The sequence below is a fragment of the Bombus pyrosoma genome, linkage group LG4, assembly GCF_014825855.1.
Source record: "Bombus pyrosoma isolate SC7728 linkage group LG4, ASM1482585v1, whole genome shotgun sequence".
NCBI lineage: Eukaryota > Metazoa > Arthropoda > Insecta > Hymenoptera > Apidae > Bombus > Bombus pyrosoma.
In genome coordinates, this window is record NC_057773.1 from 534,147 (window position 1) to 550,568 (window position 16,422).

A 16,422-nucleotide genomic window follows, 5' to 3' on the forward strand; every position below is an offset into this window, starting at 1 on the left:
GTATGAGAGAAGATCGAGCGCGAGGCGCCAGAAAATTACAGAGAGTAGCGAGTACCGCGAGTACACATTGTCCAGTGATAAATCGCGATTCTTTTTCTTTACATCTTGTTTCCAATTACTTCTTATTTGATTGATGTTAACCCTTTACTACTATTCTTAAATCAGTTTAGGTTTGAGTTAAGTTGTTTAATTTTAAGGTTCTTGGTTTTAATTTATATGTAATACAATGGCTACGAAAGGTATTTTATAAACGGTATAAAACCCTTATTTTCCAATGAAGTGTTTTTTTTATCAGGTTATACATTTCATTTTCTTAGTATTAAATTTTCCTAATCATATGAAAGTACTATTAAATAATACGAAATTTAATATACTCGGACCTAATTAAATAGTATGTAAATGGCATAATAAATACAATGGTAGGTAAATACTTTTCGTAGCCACTGTAAGTGTCATTGATAGTCTTTGTCACGTAAAATATAGAATATAGATCGAAATGTACTACTACAAAATGAAGTAACAGAGTATCGTTAATAAATTAAATTAACTTTATATAACAAAATTGTTTAAAGTTTTGTGAGTACGCGACGATACGATTTAAGAATTCACCATTCTGTCGTATTCGATTTATAGAATCTAAATGGTCCATATAATCGTATCGTACAGTTAGATTAATATATTTTTGTCATTTTGAATTTTTTGGAATAATTTGGAATAATTTGGAATCAAATATTTTAACTTTGTGTATTTGTATTAAAATATTCAACGTTTATAACTTTCTTGAAAATAATATTAATCGAATTATAATTCCCTAGATTTGATTACCTTTATTCATAAAAAAAGCACAATGTATCTTTTTTAATTGTACTTGTGATGGTAAGTGTAATGAAATCACGCCTCGGTAGTATCATCTTTCATTTTCAATATTGTATTTCATTTCCATTAGTAAGTTACAATATTTGCTCATGATTTTTCATTGAACTGATACAAATTCAAACTGACGTAACAAATTAATCCATTGCATTATATTTGTAAACACAATTTTTCAATAAATTTATTGCTTCTTCAGAAGAATACTGGAATAAATAAAACCTAATAAATTTTTCATATATTTAAATAAGTTGGTACTTAACTTTTTAAGCACCAACCACGAAAACTTTTTTTTAGGGTAAATTTATTGTTTACTGTAATTTGTAATATTACTAGTGTTTATTGTTATTTTACCATCGTTAAACTTTATCATAAAATATACATACTTTACTACAAAATAAGCAAGGTTTAAAACTGCATTTATAGAATATTTTAATACCTACCAAATATGCATATTGTGCTATTCATGGGTGTATGACACTATGGCACACAATATGTATCAATTTTTACATAGAAACATATTTTTAGGGTTGTATTTACATAAAGTACTGACAATAATAATTTTATATCAAGTTCGCAGACATCTTTATATGGTTTCCCAATGCATAAAGTGAATCTATATTCTTAGGCATAATGATCACGAATTACAAAACTCTTTCATGAAATTAGGTGGTCGATCAGAATATGAGCAAATTCTGTGATAATACCTACATACTCTCAGACGTTTATACATATATGAAAAATTTTTAAATGCAAAACTATATAGAATATGAAAAAATATATAGGTAAAACATCCAAATTATAATAATCCTTATAAGATTTGATAGGTAAAACAATTTCCTACCTATGTTCCATCTTTTTAATCATACTCATAAGAATGTAAATTTGCACAAAGATCCGCGACCTATATATAACAAAATCGCTATTCCAAATTAAAGAGGAACAGATCTGGAAAAATTGTAAACAAATAATATATTACTATTTTTTAACTACACTAGCTTAACTAGATACTGTATAAATAACAATACGTATACTTCGCGAATTACTATACAAACGCAAAAGCACTATAGCAAAACAGCTACATATTTGTGCCGATTATAGCAGAATTGTCGATTATTTAAATAATTGGCGTATCGCGAAAGAAAAATTATTAAGATTTCCATTTCTGGACGTATTATTGCTTATTGAATTAAAAGAATACTTTCGATATCTAGATTGTGTAAAAATAAAACATATCATTCGTATGGAAATGTTGTTTAAAATTTTTCATTTCAATAAATTACGAATCTTTTCTAATTTCCCGCTATTTTTATTGTAAATGGCGATAAATCCACATTTTTATACAGAAATCAAAGTTTCGACCATTGTATCGAATCGATATGTTCTGGTTGTTTCATTAATACGTTCGATTAAGTTTACGAAGCTTCTAGTGTGCTTCGTAAACTTAATCGAACCTTTTATCTGAATCTTTAGTAAAAAGAGGAAAATGTATATATGTATATACTCTGTGTCTTATAACTATAAAACCATTCTAAAAGTTGTAGTTCCTATACAAGTACGAGGTAGAAGATACAACACGACTGAATCTGATTAAATGTATGCAAAATCGAACAGTTAAACGTATTGAAAATAGAAGGGATTTCACATATTATTACGTAGATTACTCTTATAATTTCATTTTATTGTATTCTGATAACGATCTCAATTTTTGTGTAATTAAATATTCTGTTATATTGGTTCTGCAGTTATGAAAGAAAAAGTAATCTAGTTTTTTACGTTTTCACTTGTAGTTGCCTTTTTGCCAGTGAAATTTAATCTATTCTTGTTTATTTTAAACGAAATATGGTTTTTTAATATGATTTAAAACATGGAACGCTTCGTTCCTTTTTTTTTTTATTGTTGATAAGGGTTGGAAATCTAATAACATATACAGAATATAAAATTTTAGAATGGTTCTATAGTTACGAGACTATGTCTCGTATCTTACTTGCAAATAACTATACGTAAAATGTTGACCTTAAACTTAATATTGTCGGCCTAAAGAACAAAAAACACGAATAATATCCTACGAGTAGAGCAAATACTTTTAATTAATTTCATCATAGTTTCATCAACTGTATTGTTCTCTCTTTAACCATTCCGAGAGCGCGAATGTATTATCGTAATAAAAGTCTCTTACAATCCTTTTTATCGTGTATTCTACAAATTCCATCTTTCCAAGATGAGATTTTAAATACCTGTTGAAACTTGCGTCGTCAAATGGTAAAAAGCCCCCCTCGAAAATACTAATGCGCGTACATGCATGCAACGATTTAGAGATATTAAATAAATAATACATATGTATATCTCTAAAATTTGCCTCGAAATTTTTCATTTTTCATCTCTTTAATCGTAAACTTTATGGGATATTCCGATTTAGACGATTATTTTTTATTGATTTTTGGTACGTGACAAAAAAATGATATTGTATGTAGATATTTCGAATAGTTCGTGTCAATATCACAATATAGCAAAATAGAGGTTATATTAGTTTTAGATAAATGGTGGCACAGATTGGTGGAACATCTTATGACGCAAATGAATTATTTTAGTATTATTTTAAATTTATATAAGTTAGATATCGTCTGTACTATTATAAGTATTGTACATACAATATTTGTCAAAACGTCGCTCTTTGCGACTGTTTTTAATCTTAAAAGAGAAGAAATCGTAGGTAACGATATAATTCTAATTCAAACAATAGCCAATGTTATTCTGTATAGGTGCAAAAGCGCAAGTTAATTGATGGTTTTCGAGAGAACTGTGCCACCAATTTGAGAAATACTAGTTTAGGCAGAATGCATTCAAACTTTTCGGCGTCATTATAATTAGCTTTAATTAGCTTACACCTTAAGTACTTCATAAGTATTAGGACACAATACGGAAGATGAGATGAACCTAATAAATTTGATTTTATTAAATTTTTTATTTTAATAACATCAGTAACATCAGATTAAAACATTTGGAGTTATTGTTAGACTGCAGAAGTTTATGCAAGTGCATATTTTTATAGGATGCAAGTAGAAAAACGAAAACCCGATAAAAATTTGTTATGTGACTAAAAGACTATAAAAATGTGCTTTTTTTTGTTTTCCACTCTTTACATAATGCAGATATTTTGCACATTTATGTTTAAATACATATGTAAAAACATATTACATGCTTACGTAACGTATTTATCCTATTATATTGATTTAGTTTATCATAACTGTATAAAGTACTAATAACAATAATATGTAATCGATGCTAAATATGGACTACGTTAAACTGTGTATTTAAAATTTCGTATGATTGGTTAAGCGTCAGATGTAGTACCACTTGTTTCGAATTAAGATAGTTCGATTTGATTAATTCGCATCGTTACCTCCAACGTGAACCGTGTGGCGAGCAGCATGGAAATGTCTGAGAACTGTTCTTAAATTTTGTGAAATACAAATATTTGAAAAGACTGACGAGTGTTATATTTTACACGCAAATATCATCAATTAACAACGGCAAATTTGGACAAAGTATTTGTAATTTTTTATTAGACATAAATAGATATTAGATATTAAATATCTTGCTAGATATTCAATTGTTAAATATTTGACATTTTTAACATACATTAAATATATTTCTGACATATTTTGTTTATTTTTATGTATATATCTGCATATTTTATGTTTATAAACATCCGCAGTCTAGTTATTATAATTGGTTTAAAATTTTATAATATAGAGTATCTGTATAATGTATATATATGGTATAAAAATGTCGTCAATTATAAATAATGCAATTAACGTTTATTTTCTCGGGATTCTGATATTATTAGATTGTCCATCGTATTTGTTGATCTTTGGTTTCATGTATTTCAAAAATAAAAAATATTAATAAAAATTAATAATAAAAATATTTAATTCATTTTAAATATTCTCAATGAAGTAAACAAATCAAATAATTGTGAGTGTCAGTATAGAATTGTCGATTAATTGTTTTCTATAATTTTTGTAAATAACTTTTACAAATATTTTTTGCTTGTTCTGAATCGTTATCATCCATGAATATATCACTCTGAAATTTAAATTAACAAATTGCAGACTTCAATATACAATTTATTATTTTCTACAATTCCTGCATAAATAACATTTATAAATATTGTTCACATATTCTTAACTCGAAATGCATAATTCTGACCGATTAATTGGTTCCTTAATAATCTGGATCAATTATTACATGGTACATAAAATCAGTAAGTGTCCTAATACTTATGAATTGCTAAACCTGTGTATCGCTATCTCAATTTTATGCATATCATATACCTACATAAATATTTTAGGAACACATTTTTATCACCTATGCAATGAAAAGATCCAAAAATCGAATTTTAAGCTTTCTAAACTAGAATACCCTCATAATCTTCGATCAATCAAGATTCTATATACCATTAACCTTGTTACCATCAACTCTCTTGATCCGAGTATGAATCGTGATAAAAAATTTCTCTCACTGTATTTTCAATATTTACGACTATGTTCGTATCTGTATATATGTATATGTGCATTTGCTCTATGTACACACGAGGCAAAGAGATCAAAGTGTAAGTGTGGCGGTTTTAATATATAATTGCTAGAATTATAGTGCAGGTATCACTCTCCTCCAGAACCCGCTTCCAACTATGTACTTTACAGAATAGACTTGTTCGAACAGCCGCACGGAGACTTTCAGCCTATTTCATGACAGTGTTATCATGCCAACTGGCTGACATAATTAAATAGAGATTTTAACACAAGTCAAGGTTGCTACAAGTCACAATCTGACATCGACAAAGACGATCCTATTTTATATGAACTGTGGTACCTATCTCTGCCGCTTGAACAAGCGAGTGATTGTTTATATAATATAATGATAATATTTATGTACAAGTTTTCTATAAAATCAGATACTGAAATGAATAGCGATGGATACAATATTATCTAGTTAAATGTACGTATCAATATTTATAGTAATTCCCAATATATTCTCACGTAAGTTGTCGAACGCAAGAGAGAGGTAGATTCTGAAAAATTGTTTGGGAGATTATTTTAGCGAAAAATAAATTTTTCAATAAAAAATATATTGTGCTAATTAATAATTAAATTGAGAATTATTTTAGCTATACTGTGTGAACACAAATATTTTTAGTTTTGTAGGTTCATATCAATTTTCTATTTATAATAATTAAAATAATTTTCTTAACTACTTCACAATAGAAATCCAAGTTTAATTTCAATTATTTGTTTATTTATAATCACGCAATTATTTTTTGAGCTAACAATTCTATTCTTGGAAGATAAATGCAATTTATTGTATTTTGATACTACAATATTCTGAAAATATAAAATTAAATCACAAATGTCGATTCCTAATATTTATCTATTATATAATGACTTTACACATAATACAATTCAATAGAATTTTAGAAAAATTAAGATTGGATTTCTTAATTTAGATCTTATTAGTCTGTTACTTACATGCATTTATTTATAATCCCGTCTAATTATATAATATCTAATGTATTATACTCATAATAAAGTTTCAAAATAATTATAGAATTATAAGCAATTATAATACTCTAAAACGTTTTATCGCAATGATAATAAGATCACGAACCTCGAATATTACAAACATTGCATTTGTAGTTTTATAAATTTCATGTAACAAATATTACATTGATACTGATATTTTCATTAATTATATAAGTTTATTACGATATCAATAAAATTGTAATTTACTAACTAAACATACATTAAGAACAGAATCTTCATATATAAAATTCGTTATAATCTCCCAAAAATTTGTACATCCTCTTTGAAACGTCCTATATAGCGCAAAATAAACTATTTTTGCAATTATCATAGAAAAACAGTGTATGTTTCATTTTGTGTGCATCAAGTATAGAAATTCGTTCAATTTCGAAATAGTATATATATTCAAACAAAGTAAAATTATAAAAATGGTTAATCATGAATAAGTGATTCATTAAAGATATCCTGTTGTCAAATCAAAATCTATGCAATATGGTACATATACATACAGTATCTTTAATACATCACTTGGCGCAGATTTTAACATTTGTGCCGATAAATTAATTAGTAATAGCCCGTAATTATTTCTGTGTGACGATTACGAATGAAGGTAGATATTTAGAAAAAGGCAGCCCCTCTTCCGATAATTTTTTAATATGTTATCAGTGTCATCATCCTAGGTAGTGTCGTGAAGGTTTTAGTTGGAAGTTACTGTTTATTAAAAAGTTATTATGAAAAAACGTTTACTCAAAAATACATCATTTTCTGGGCACCATTTGTATTTAGTAAAATGTATAAATGTAAATCGAATGCTCTTGTTTATCTTCCTTCTTTACCTTTACATACTGAAGTCTATACTATTAATATTTCTTATAACTCCTACAGAACTGACTTTTTAAATCTTTTCAACAAAAAAAAAAAAAAGATAACTCACAATCAGTACTGAACAGCTCGTTGTATTTAATTTCATTACTATAAAATGATGTATATTATGCAGTAAAAGCGTGGGCATGGGAGGGACTTCGTTCCAGCCCCTGCACTCTCACTCAAAAAAAATCTAAGCTAATCCAACTCCTATTTCAATTTAAACAGACATGAATAGATACGGTAAATTTGGTTTTTACGGGGTACGGATTCAGAATACAATTTAGGATGGTGATTTTGACAATATATTAAAAGATTATCGAAATCGAAGATGGCTCCTTTTTTATAAATATTTATCTAAACGAGTATAAACGCTTGCTTTTGTATTATAATAAGAACCACCAATATATGTTGCTCGAATGATTGTACATGACTTACAATTTTCACATGCTTTTGAACACTTGGCAATCGAATTTATAAAACAATAATTTAATATATTTCAGCAAAAAAAGAAATGTTGTGTAATCGTTTTTGTAAATAATACAGAAATACATTGACGACATGTGTTTATCCACAAAAGAGTAAAAACAATATAAGAAAAAATTCCTTATACCAAATTATACGACGTAAACATACTTTAAGCTAGTTGCATTTGAAACAAAATTTTTAAGAAACGCAATTATGATCTTACTTACGTAATATTCTCATAATTATATGTGTAATGTTTAGGATTTATACAACTGATTCCAATAACAACAATAGTGCACTTCATCACAAACAGTTTTTCCTTTTTCTTATTTAATACTTTCTGTGAAATATTTAACGCGAGTATCTTGAAAGGGTGTAATGTGATTATAAAATTTAGTACAAGTACAAACAGTGATCTGAATTAACTTTTTCAATTTACTCCGTGGTTTTTGGACGTAATATTCATGCTTTGGTCGGGAATATATCGTACAAGATAGTCATCAATTTCACTTTCTGTCAGCATTTTCTATTTTCGTTGAGATTACTTGAATACCAATCGATTGCACTTAAAGATTATATGCTACATATATGAACATGGTAATTCATCCTTATATTCATAACACAGTATTGCTATAATCCATGTTACATGAATATTACTTATATCTCTTTTGGTTATATTTTTCCTTTCATTTTTATATGATGTGTGATTTGTGTATTATATGAATACGATAAAATATATTAATGGTATTACAACTGTACAATGATGAACAATATCTCTACTGTATCTTAAATTAAAATTACATACAGTTATTTCATAAACGTAGGTAAATGCATCCTACATGCTAACAATGTGTCAAAAATTCATGACATGATAACGATGCTCCTTTTAAAGCAGATAAAAAAAGATAGAAAAAAAGAAAAGAAAAAGTTGTAAAAGGACTAGAATGAAATACTGACTAGAAATCTTACATCTTAAAGAACTTCCAGAGAAGCAATTTAAAATTCACTATAAAAGAGCATTTACTTTGTGCTAATAATAATTCTTCTTTTTTCTTTTTGCAGTAGATGCAGATAAATTAAATATGAAATTTCATTATTTTGGACTTTTAAGCTTAATATTGTTTGTATGTAGGATACACATTTGTCCCGTATCACTACAAATTCTCATTACCTAAAAGGCCATTTAAGATTTTTTCTCATTGCCTGGGAAGATACCAGTGCCATACTTTGGAAGCGCTAGATTTTTTAAAATATATTTTTTCCCTTTTAGCTTTAATATTCAGCTGTGCCTTTTCATATGGAAATAATTGGAAAGTGTATTTATGATAAAAGTTATCAGTAACTAAGAAATGCTAAAGTAAAAACTATCTTACATATCTGCAGCATTACATAAAAGAATATAATTAATACTATTTTGATAAAATCTGCTAAAAGGATTATGCTTTAAAAGATAAAAAGTATTGTGCTTTAAATCATGTATCCACCAAATACATAAAATATCTTTTAATAAAAATTATTATCTGTGATATATTCATTCAAATATTTAAATATGTCACAAATAAATATTGTTAAAAGTACTGTTGAGTATAAATTATAATTTAAATAAATTTATAATCAGTCAAAATAAGTTTATAAAAAGGAGAAATATAAATTATAACTGCTATATAGATCTTGCATTCATAATTGTTTTCCTTAAGATAAGAATATTGAATATTTGATTTCATTAAGGTTTTGATTTCATTCATATAATGTACATTTATTTTATTAAGAAATATTTACCAATATTCATCAGTGGATACTCAACTATATATAGTATGGTATTATATACTTTTTTACTTTTGGCAATAGCACTTCCAGACAGTGGCAGTAGGCACTTTGATGACAATAATAAGATAATAATGAATATAAAATGTTACAAGTTAATCCACCTTTGAGGCAGGTAAACCATTTCCAACAACCAGCTGCTCCTTGGGAAAGTCTAGAATTACGGTTACATGAAAACCCATATTTGCAGAGGCAATCACATACTCGCAAAAGGAAAACCAGCTAAATGCTGTTAAGAAAAATATTATAAGTTTTACACAGTACAACTAAATTTTTTATATGTAGTGAATTATATGTAGATATCTCATAATTATGACTTATTTATATTTTGATGCACTACTAAAGATTTTGTAAATACTTATATCTAAATTTTGTATATAATATCAATATTTGTAATTATTAAATTTCTTTAAAATATGTTAATTTTCTTACCGAGATCATGACACAGTAACCTATGCTTTAGAAAGAAAACGATGAGACCAACAGTACTAACGAGACTAGTTATAAAAAGTGCCTGTTTGTATTGAAGACTTGGTGCATTTGGTGTTACAAGACGACCCAATCTCACTTCTGCTAGCATATATGTTAAAGAACTGATCATAAAGATAATGAAAATTTTTTCATGCACATCTGAAAAGTAGCATTTCTTGTTAAATAAATTTTTTGCTATAAGTTGATTATATACATAATTTATGACATGTTATTAATAAATTCTAGTATTTTATCTTTTACACTTTAATATACAAATAGTCTCTATTATATCTTACATTATTACTCACAATAATTTTCTCTGTTAGAAATATATGTGACTCCACATAGCGCTGCCACTTCTGCTATGCTTAACCAATAACATAGATTTAAAAGTCTAAATCCCATAATTTTGGAAGGTAAATCTTCAACTGTTTTAAGTATTTTATAATAATATGAATGATATACAGTAGCAATAACTAAGCGAGGACCTATGTGTAGAGCTATGCTTATGCGCCACAAATATCGTTGAGGAGATATACCAGTAATAGCTGAGATCGATGGAAGTACATTATAAACCTAAAATAAAAAATAGATAAATTAGGAGAGGTAATAAAATTTAATATATTGATCACAATCATAATAGGTATGTGAATTCCATACCCTGCAGTGTGTTTCATGGATATCATCTTGTTGAAAGATATATGCTGTAACAAAACAGACTAAAAGTGTGACCAGAGGTAAAGACACTGTTGCCAAACACAGTTTTTTAAATGATATTGCCATATATATGGAACTTTTACTGTTTCCCACATTGTTCAGTTCCATAGTGAAATTATCTAATATTTTGGCATTGACGCACAAAATAAAAAGCGAGTTTAAAAGGACGCAAGATCTGAATCAATCTATATTAAAATCATTTTTTCTTTCACTTTTCATTAAAAAAATCAAAACATTCTTTTAAAAGTTTCATAATATGCCTGCAAATAGAAAACAAATTTTACATTAATGAAACAGCATACCACAAAGAAGCATACTGAAATGTAATCAATATTTTCAATACATACATGTAGATTATCATACATTACACAAAGCAACGTTAACATTCCATTAACAATATTTAACAACTACTTTTAACACTAATATACCACATACAAATATATATTAATCATAACAAAATTTGCTTGTAATCACATTATTTATGCATTTTAATAAACGTTTCAAACAAATATATTGCAGTAAGATTTATGAAATAAAACAAAAATAATTCTGAAAGACAATAAAAATCGTAATATGTCAGATTCTCTTTACAAATGTTACACACAAAATGATAAGTATATTTAGTTAATTACTCTATTTTCAGAATTGATTTCGCGGATAACCTACTTTTTCTATTTATAGCAAACAAAGGCACTGTCACGGGCCACGGATAACTCGTCGTTCGTGACATTTGCCTGGAGGTGATTTATTATATTTATGACTATGACACTCCTGCACGGAATCCGCAACGATGGTCAACTTCGTTCACGCGACCAATGATTTGATGAGTGATAGAAACTTCTTTGAATTTATTTGAAAGCTGTCAATAATTTTACCAATCTTTCTTTCCCCTTTCTTTTTTTCTCTAGAGTGTATGAGAAGTTATTTCACTTATATGGTTATATCTGTTCTACACAATAATGCAGTTATATTATATATCCACTTCGCCAGCGTATTTGTTAACTCATTTAGTAAGCACCTGTTAAGGTCTTATTCAAGTATTTATGATTTCTGGTTTGAAAAGATAGCCATGTATTCAAGTATATACATAAAGGATAAACAGCACGTACAATGCACGATTAAATGAGATTTCAATGCCGCATTTGTGTCATTTATGTCACATTTTTTAATCAATAACAATTTATTTGAGTCAAGATTCTGTCAATTGTGACTTGTTCATTCATATTCATTTATGTTTTTCATGCAGAAAATCAGAAGAATTTACCTTGTTCCTTATGTACAAACGTGTCGTCTGCTAGTCTGCGAATTTCTGTTCGAAAGGATGCCATCTATGATTTTTATAAATACTTCTGGATGCTACTTTAAGTTAGCGCCAATTTTAAACTTTTTTATTCTCCTTTTTTATTCTTCAATTATATGAAAATATTATCATATATATATGACCACATATATATTAAGACAATATATATTATAAATAGATTATAAAAACGTTATGTTAATAACGGAAATTAAGGAAGTATAGGGATATTATATACTGAAAAAGTATAGAATAATTTTAATTTTATTAGAAATATAATTACAAATATCCTAACTGAAAATTTATCTTGCTTGATCTCTTTCATATGGTTCCTGTTCCATCTCGTATTCAATTTCGACCCTTGGACGGGCTCTCTTTAGCGATTTCTGTTTCCTGACAACTAGTTTCTTCACTTTCTTACTGGTTGTAGGTACTAGATCCTATAATAACACGATAATTTTAAATGTAGTCATATTATAAATAAAAATAAAAGTAAAAGATTATAATATTAGTTACTTCAATATCGTCATTGTCAGATACAAAGTCGTCAGATAATTCAATCTCCTCTTTTTGTCCTGAATCACTGTCCTCGTCCTGTTAAAATGGATCAATTAATATTAAACAGAAAATGGCAATGTAACACTCAGTAATTCATATTTAAACGAGGATAATACATATATTTATATCCAAATGAAGGACAAATTACCATAGATACTTCTTGAATATCAAAATTATCGTCCTCATCTTCGTCATCAGTTTCTGCTTCTATGAAATGAGGTGTATTTGCTTCTCTTTCTCTCTCTTTCTCATCTGCTTCTAATTCTAACTCTACTTCTTTCTCAATTTCTTGTTCCTTTTCTTCTTCTCCTTCACTCTCAGCCTCGCTTTCACCTTCAACTTCAACAGCTTCAACAGCTTTGTCAAACACTTTTTGTGGGAAATTGTAAATATCATTATACTGAAAGAAAAATGACGATGAAGAAGAAAATTAGATATTAAAATTTATATGTATAATTATAAAGAGAAAAATGTGTACCATGCCCTGTTTTAATCTTTCCATAAGTTGCTTTTCTATTGCAGTTTCTAATCTGGCAGCTATAAGAGCCTTTTCTTCTCTGCGTCTTTCTCTCCTTTCAATTTTTCTTTGAATTGGTACAATTTGTTTTTGTCTTCTCAATCTTATTCTTCTCATACGTAAGAGGTATTGTGTAATTTTTATAAATCTTTGCTTGCATTTTGCTTTTATAAAACCTGGCCAATACAATAAATTTTCATTGATTTGCTGTATTGCTTTTTCAAAATTTCTGGAAAGTTTCACCCTTTCCCACGCATTCTTTGGGAAATGTATTCTATAAGGAATAAAATGTACAATTAATAATAATATTAAACAGTTTTGAAAGAATATAACATCAAAGTTAAATCTTTACCTTTCTGCTGTTCTCATGTATAAGTAAATAATACCATTTTCTTCTCTAACTGTGGCATACTGACTGTTTGCAAGAGGACAAGACGCTCTACTGCATAAACCCGTAAGATTATATTCATTGCGACAAAACCTCTGCGACTTTGTACTACAAAAGTAAAGAATAAATTATATCACACAAAACCATTATTCTGCTTTTTAAGTCATACATACTTTACTTTAAAAGAACAGAAGGATTTATTGATGACACTCCATACGACCTAAAACAATTTATCATTGTATAAAGTATTAAAGATCAATATAAGCAGTTTTTAATGTACTCACGTCGTCGTGCTGCATTTTGTTTTTATATTACTTATATACTATATTTTTTATATACTTTCATATTATTACGTTTTGTAAAGAGATATTGTAATAGTCATTTAAATGTTTACAAATTATACTTGTAAAAGAATACACGTGCATTCAAAGACTCTTGAAAGATATAGGTTATACTTAGTTCACCGCATGTTCCTAATTCGTAACTGATGGCGCTACAGCTTACAGCAACCATTTTTTAATTTAAACTATAAAAATTCATTCATATAAATATGTATACACTGGAATACATTACACACCGAATATATATATGATATACATCAATGATACCAATGATATAACAGACGAAATTCAGATGTACAGTATACGTTATTACAAGATTACAGGAACATTTTTTGACTCTTATTTTCGCAAGCACTATTTATAGTTATTTAGACATAGTTAATGATGTTAATTAACAAATCAACATTCTGGCTATTGATTTTCAATAGAATCCATGAATAAAAATAAAGGGACGTCGTCCTTACGTGTTTTCGAAAAGATAAAACCTGACATACTAGTTAATACTATTATAGAACTCAGTAAAAAATCAGTCTGGTTGATTTCCGATTATAAAATCTGCAATCTGGCAACGTTTTTTCAATGCGCTCGATTTTCTAAAATTCAGGTTGATTTCAAGATGCAGTACTCTTATTTTCACAGTAATGAAAATGTTTGCATTAATTAATATTATTATGAAGGTACATACAGAAATAATGATTAATGAAATGCGAAAAAAGGGAAAAGTAAATTTAAAATATTTGCAAACATTTTTGTCGCGTGCTTTATTGTTATGGATAAAGATATGGATATGTATTTCTTACGTTTTAACAAAAGCATTAAATAAAATTAAATTCAGCTAAATATTAAAATAAATTTATTAGTCTTGAACTTAAGTAACATTAATAATAATATAAAAATAAATTAGTCTTTTCAATTTTACAACATATTAATATATAAAGTATAACATAGAATTGAAATATTTGATGTATAATTAAACAGTATTAATATAATGTTATTCTCTTATATGATACTAGTATATGAAATATAATGTAGAATTGAAATATTTTGTGTGTATAACTGAACAGAATTAATATAATGTTCATCGTACAGAATGAATAAATAATTTACATGTAGTTTATAATAAATTATGAAAAACATTGAAGTTCATAAATAATAAATAAATAATATAAAAAATGTATAATAATATACAAAGACTAAAATAATAGAAATAATAAAATTTATATATATAGTTAACATTAATTTTGTTGCAATTTCATTTGCATGCTTCTTCTTTTGGGAATCCACGTGGATCCAAGTCAGTTGTAACACAGATGAAGTATTTGCAGTTACTTACAAAATTCCACTGCTGAGAAAACAAGAGAACATGGAGGATACTTATCTCGAGTAAATTTGCCTCTACTATTTTTATTTCTTAACATGCGATTGAACAATTTTAATGAAGCATCTTCATGCGCGGAAAGTAATATTACGCAGAATCGCGTAAATATTTTCTTTGTTTCAGGTCTTTTACCACATCCTATAAAAGTTTCTACTCTTTTACTCAGGCGTCTAACTCGTTGTTTTAATGCCTTGTTTTCTTTTACTATTGAGACTAACTTTCTTTTAAGATTGTCCAAGTTCTCCTTTACATTTTGTGGGGTGTTTTTATAGTTATGATCATGGAGAACTATTTCATACGTAGTTAGAGATTGGTCCTTCTCCATTGGATTTGCACTCGTTAGTGTATTATATGAGAAACAATTCTCATTAACTACAATAAGAAATAATGTTCAGTATTGTATGTAGAGATTTTAGTCCTGGAATATTAACATTTCATATTACACAGCCATGCCAAGTTGGATCATTCATTAACATCTCCCATAAATGATAAAACCTTGTTTTTTACAATAGTGCATCTAGGTAGAAAGATATATCCATACTTTGGACATTGTGTGTAATCAAAGCAAGTAGTGTATTTGAAACTTATTTCAACTTACATATCTCTTTGCTACTTCTAGGAGAATCAATGCATTTTATAGCAGTACTTGATTCAAGAGCTTTTTTAATTGTTGAAGATGATGCAAAGACATCTTTATTTTTATCTGGAAACAAAAAAAAATATATATATATTTATATAATAGTAATATATATATATATTACTATTAAATAACTACATTAATAAATTCCAAATTTAAGCACTAATTATATTTAATTTTATGTTAAGTTAAATGTATATAAAAAAATATTTATTATATATAAGCTGACATAGAGAAACAAAGAAACTGTCATTTTTATATTTCATCAACAAAGATACAGTTTCTCACCTCTACAATTACTTTCCAGTACTATGTTTCTCTGTGGTTCACAGTTCTCTTCTTTTACAAAAATCATAGGCACAGCTTGAACATTACCTAGAAAACATACAGCTGTGGGTGTATCAATGAGAGTATCTACATGTAAAGTAACAGAAGAATTGTAGAAAAAATACATTGAAATACATTAATTATCAATTTCTCAATGCATATTTTCATAACAGATACTGCTTT

The 16,422-nt window shown here is 27.4% G+C and overlaps 2 protein-coding genes across 5 annotated transcripts; both read right to left on the minus strand.

Moving 5' to 3' along the window:
• Positions 1-6,832: 6,832 nt before the first annotated feature.
• On the minus strand, positions 6,833-12,108 carry LOC122566510 (post-GPI attachment to proteins factor 2-like). 4 transcript variants are annotated; one of them, XM_043723883.1, is made up of 6 exons: positions 11,463-12,054; positions 11,144-11,345; positions 10,740-11,056; positions 10,388-10,655; positions 10,041-10,238; positions 6,833-9,837 (listed from the first exon to the last, which is right to left on the minus strand). In XM_043723883.1, the coding sequence occupies exons 3-6, from the start codon at positions 10,902-10,904 to the stop codon at positions 9,704-9,706; spliced, it is 765 nt and encodes a 254-aa protein (XP_043579818.1). In that variant the 5' UTR covers positions 10,905-11,056; positions 11,144-11,345; positions 11,463-12,054; the 3' UTR covers positions 6,833-9,703. The 4 variants fall into 4 exon arrangements, with proteins under 4 accessions (XP_043579818.1, XP_043579820.1, XP_043579819.1 ...); XM_043723885.1 differs by lacking the exons at positions 11,144-11,345; positions 11,463-12,054 and adding an exon at positions 12,061-12,108; XM_043723884.1 differs by lacking the exon at positions 11,144-11,345.
• A 231-nt stretch (positions 12,109-12,339) lies between these two features.
• Positions 12,340-14,003, minus strand: LOC122566537 (protein MAK16 homolog A). The gene is made up of 7 exons (XM_043723946.1): positions 13,841-14,003; positions 13,730-13,776; positions 13,521-13,664; positions 13,130-13,442; positions 12,800-13,051; positions 12,610-12,687; positions 12,340-12,533 (listed from the first exon to the last, which is right to left on the minus strand). Exons 1-7 carry the CDS (start codon positions 13,853-13,855, stop codon positions 12,396-12,398), a joined length of 987 nt encoding a protein of 328 aa, XP_043579881.1. The 5' UTR covers positions 13,856-14,003; the 3' UTR covers positions 12,340-12,395.
• Positions 14,004-16,422: the final 2,419 nt, after the last annotated feature.